The sequence below is a fragment of the Pseudogymnoascus verrucosus genome (genome assembly GCF_001662655.1).
Source record: "Pseudogymnoascus verrucosus strain UAMH 10579 unplaced genomic scaffold scaffold_96, whole genome shotgun sequence".
NCBI lineage: Eukaryota > Fungi > Ascomycota > Leotiomycetes > Thelebolales > Thelebolaceae > Pseudogymnoascus > Pseudogymnoascus verrucosus.
In genome coordinates, this window is record NW_017263747.1 from 1,102 (window position 1) to 5,624 (window position 4,523).

Genomic DNA, 4,523 nt, shown 5'->3' on the forward strand with positions numbered 1-4,523 from the left:
ATGGCCCATGGCAGTGGGTTAGGAGCAGGTGATTCTACGTTTGGAACGGGAATGGGCAGCGTTAATCTAAATGGGATCATGGCTCATGGCAGTGGGTTGGGAGCAGGTGTTCCCACGTTCGGAACACCCTACAACAATACCGGGACGCAAATGAGCGCCTACCCGAGCTCCATCCCCCCAAACGAAATCATGCCCTTTGGCGATGACTTCGGTCCAACCTTCTGCAATGGAGACTTGCTACTAGACCCCTTCGCCCCCAACGAAATCACCCCCCAAGCCAATGTGTTTGGAGCCAGCACCGCCTCCGCTTCCAGCACCCGGTACAGCAGTAAGGGAAACAGCAAAAGTCTAGCATCCCGTGCTAGCCAACCTTCCTTGTTTCGACAGCTCTGGGCTGATCTTCATCCATCCGACGATGAGTCAGATGGAGGCCGTACATCTGCTACGAAATCTCGGGGAGGGAAGAGTAGAGCTGCGAAAGGGTTGAAGGGGAGGAGGTCGGTACAGTCGTTTGCGGAGAAGAAGGCGGAGCAGCAGCGTCTGCCATTTAGTGCTTTGACGCAGACAGAGCAGCCTCTTCAAGGAACGATGTCTTTCGCTCCATCAGCGCCATGGCAGCCGACTCTCCTGGACACCACGGCTGATGCTCAACCCCAGGTCACCTGGCTGGCAGGCGGTGCGTCAGCTACGAAATTCAAGGGAAATAGGAAAGGAGGGATTGGTCGCTCTGCGTCTCGATCGCGTGGCACTGCTAGTAACTCGCCGTTCAACGACTCGAATCCATCCAACCCCCTTTTTCAGGGCATCACGTCTGTCCAGTCGTCAAGCAATGGAAACGTCGACGATTCAAATAATTTTAATTGGTCCTATCTAAATTTTCAAGACTATCAAGACCCGAAGTCTGCTCTACCCCAGAGCAACGTGCTCGGAGTAGGCGGCACATCCGCTACCAAATCAAAGAAAGATAAGAGCCGAACAACCAGTCGTTCGGCGTCTCGATCGCGAGGCAATGCCAATTATTACTCGCCCTTCAATGACTCGGGTTCACCCGAACTTCTTTTCCAGGGCATCACATATGTTCCACCGCCGAGCACTGGAACCGGGCCGGAAGTACCTGGGATTAAACAGACTCTCGACGAAATGATTGAGTCTAACTTCTCTATTCAAGCCATGAGGGATGCTCTGCCCCAGAGTAACGTGCTGGGAAGGAGTAGTTCTGCGTATGGATCACGTAGTGGCACGCCCACAAACGTATCCGCTGGCGAAGTCATTGTATCCGGCCCTTCGAATCAAAGCCTGATATTCCCTGAGGTATGTATATCCCCGCTATATACGACGTTCGCACATGCCCTCTTTTTCTACAGGTTCTAACAAGTGCGTGGCCCAGACATTCAGCGACACGGCATCCATCGCAGCACCGCCGTCGGCAGCAGTATCAGTCGCCTCACACGTATGCCCCCCACCCCCCTAACACACCTGCTTCAGACCGCTAACTCAGACCCTCCTAGAACACATTCGCAGGCCACACAGTCAACGGAAAAAAATCCATGCCTGCAGAACAAGTCCGCTACCAAGCCAACAACCGGCCCCAACCTGGCCCTAACGTCCCCTACTCTGGCACATACTGGGACCACGAAAACATAATGAGGAATAGCGGTATTCCTGGCCCTTACTTGCATTACCCCGTCGTTCAGGATAGCTGGGAACTTTACAAGAAGGGGCCCCCCGGGCAGCTTCGTACGATTAGTAGTAAAAATGACCCCTCGAAGTATATTTTGGCGCTTCATCCTCCGACGGGAGCGGTTACGGGGAAGGGGCATACGGCGATGGTGGAGGGGCATTATCATGCAGCGGTTCATTCGAAGAAGAGGTAGGTGAGGGGGGTTGATTGTGGTGGGATGGGAGGATTGAGGGGTTGGGTGTGTATGGTTTGTCTGGTTTTATTGAGTGGCGTTTGGAAATGTAAGGTGTTGGTGGAAGAGATGGGAAATGGTGGTGAGATTATATCAATACTATTGTCTATGGTTTTAAGTGATATTCACTCACTCATTCTGTATTTTAAGATATTGTGCCGGTCGCTGAGTAAACACCCCACCCGGCCCCCTACATCCTGTAGAAACACATAGTTCCAAATAGAATATACAGTGCCAGTACCGCAGTCTGCTGAATAATTACAACAACCCCCTATTCCATCCTCCCATCTTGATGGGAGCGTTTACATAATCCACGCTTAAAATAGGCGGATCACACACAAACCAGGGGAAGGAGTAGTTGCTCCCTCGCCGTCTCCCACTATACTTATTTCATACTTCACATTTTACCTGCCTCACAATCATATCCGAAGTATGGATTAAATCCTTTTATATTCAGCTAGCTAAGGCACCCGGTTGTGAAGCAATATGCTGGTGCAATGGTTTTTGGCAATGTTTGGTTTGATATGCGCAACGACCTCCTTTTGCTCAATTAATGGCCCCGCGGTGCCCAAGATGACGAGTATCTAATGATCAAGGAGATGAAGATCTAATTCTGAAGAAGACGGCCATAAACAAGATGATCAAATGCTTAGTGAGATGACCATCCAATTCTCAGTAAACCAACCAAGAACATGTGATGGATCGATGAGGGCGTTGGATGAAGGTTAACGGACTGACGAGACTATCAGCGGGAGACGCATCCAGGAAGCACACATCACACCGAAGTACCTGACAAGCTCCAGGTACGAAAGAGCTGCTGACCCATGAGTAGACAAGCTCATCCCATGGCAAAGCAAGGAAGAGAGAAAGACTCCCATCTCCCACTCAACGAGAATACCGCGACCTAGCAATATCCAGTAAGCCATCCATCCACCCACCACAAAACACAACCCCGCACCAACGCCGAAAGGGATGCCCACCTACTTACTGCTCAATAAGCACACTCGAGCGATCAATATTCCTCGTCACAATCGCCAACCCACTATCATCCCTCAGCGTCACAAACGGCGTAACCGCGAACCTAATCCTCGTCCCCCTCATCTGCAGCTCCAGGGGCTCGACATCCGAGTTCCTCGCCCTCATACTTGGCTTCGCGAACTTCGCCCCGGCCTCAGGCATGCTGATGATGAATGTCCAGCCGCATGTGAAGAGCTGCGCGGAGAGATCAAAGGCTTTGGCTACTACGACGGCGAGGTCGCGGCCGGCGTCGGAGCGGTTGATGCCCGGGTTGAGGACGAGGGGGAGGATGTCCCGGAGCTTTTTGGTGTGTTGCGCGATCATGTATTTGCGGAAGCCGCGGTAGTCTTGGGTGCCCATGATGGCGGAGACGCAGAGGGAGCGCTCGGCGAGGAGTTCACCGCGTTGGTCGAGGGTTACGCCTAGGGGGGGTGTGTTAGTTGTGCACTGGGGGGGGTGGGAGAGTGAAGGAGAAAGGGGGTGGATGGACTAGACTTACCCTTCTCAGCGAGCCTCTTGCAGATCCGATTCAAATCCGCATCACTCGCATCACTGTACCCCAGCCACGTAGTATAACTCCACACATGCATCTGAATATACTGCACCACCATCCTCATCACGAACCACCTCCTGGTCGCCGTATCCCTCTGAAAACTGCCAATCACAAACGCCGCATCCTTCTCCCCCAACGGGCTCAAACACCCCAGCATATACGCCCAGCACCTCTCCTGCCCCGCAATATCCTTCTCATCAATCGGATTCACCCTATCCGCATACGTCGTCACCCACCCGCAAACCATGAGGTAGACATCATCGAACGTCGCTACGAACCCGGCGATCAGCTCCTCATTGCTCTCGAAGGGGATCAGGCTCGTAGCGGGGAAGGTGTCGATTCCGTTCTGTGCTACACCGTTGCAGGCGGCGATCACGCGGCTGGTGGTCGACGCGTACGTGTTGAGGAGTGTACACGGTTTCGCAGGTCCACATGGCAGTTCTCCTGCCCCGGGCGTGAGGGGGCCGAGAAGCTGCGGTGAGGGGGGGAGACTGTCGAATTGACTCAGTAGCTGCGCGGTAATCGGCTGACCACCCTTCAACACCTCAGCTCGTGCCTCCTCCACCGTCCTCCCCATCTTCGTCGGGGTCCCATTCGCATTACTCCCACCGCCATTCGCAAACACCACCAACGGCCCCATCTTCGTCGGCGTCGCAAACGGGTTATTATTATTCCCTCCCTCCCCCCCTCCCTACCCCCCGAGCGCGGATTATGTTCAAACCAAACCGCCCTCTTCCCCGCAACCTGCTGGCTCAACACACCCACCTGCTTCTCCAACTCACGGGTCTTACTCGCATGATTCCTCGCCGCAGCCTCCTGGCGCGCGACCTGCTCTTCAAGGCGGGTGATGGTGGATGTCAGGAGCTGGATGTCGTGGTAGTATTTCGCGCATTGGGATGTGGCGGCGTCGCGCTCTTCGCAGGCGCGGTCGCGTTCGCTGGAGGCGCGATCGCGTTCTGCCATGCAGTTGGTGAGGAGGCGGAGTTGGTCGGAGATTATGGAGGTTAGGTAGGTTGTGTCGTTGGGGTGGTCGGGGGAGG

At 54.2% G+C, this 4,523-nt stretch overlaps 2 protein-coding genes across 2 annotated transcripts; one reads left to right on the forward strand and one right to left on the reverse strand.

Moving 5' to 3' along the window:
• On the forward strand, nt 1–2,151 carry VE01_10649 (uncharacterized protein; the record flags this gene model as incomplete). Its single annotated transcript, XM_018280042.2, has 3 exons — nt 1–1,311; nt 1,388–1,450; nt 1,509–2,151. 3 exons carry the CDS (start codon nt 1–3, stop codon nt 1,872–1,874), a joined length of 1,740 nt encoding a protein of 579 aa, XP_018125085.1. The 3' UTR covers nt 1,875–2,151.
• Nucleotides 2,152–2,349: 198 nt separating this feature from the next.
• Nucleotides 2,350–4,523, reverse strand: VE01_10650 (uncharacterized protein). Its single transcript, XM_018280043.2, has 4 exons — nt 4,210–4,523; nt 3,430–4,123; nt 2,898–3,352; nt 2,350–2,817 (listed from the first exon to the last, which is right to left on the reverse strand). Exons 1-3 carry the CDS (start codon nt 4,444–4,446, stop codon nt 2,898–2,900), a joined length of 1,386 nt encoding a protein of 461 aa, XP_018125082.1. The 5' UTR covers nt 4,447–4,523; the 3' UTR covers nt 2,350–2,817.

What these genes read in the sequence shown, in the direction of transcription:
- VE01_10650 (XM_018280043.2), bottom strand. Translation starts at nt 4,446, where the DNA reads ATGGCAGAACGCGATCGCGCCTCCAGCGAACGCGACCGCGCCTGCGAA. An exon ending in AGGTTGCGGGGAAGAGGGCG is followed by an intron (nt 4,124 to 4,209) that starts GTTTGGTTTGAA and finishes ACGCCGACGAAG; the next exon opens with ATGGGGCCGTTGGTGGTGTT. An exon ending in CAAGAGGCTCGCTGAGAAGG is followed by an intron (nt 3,353 to 3,429) that starts GTAAGTCTAGTC and finishes CACCCCCCCTAG; the next exon opens with GCGTAACCCTCGACCAACGC.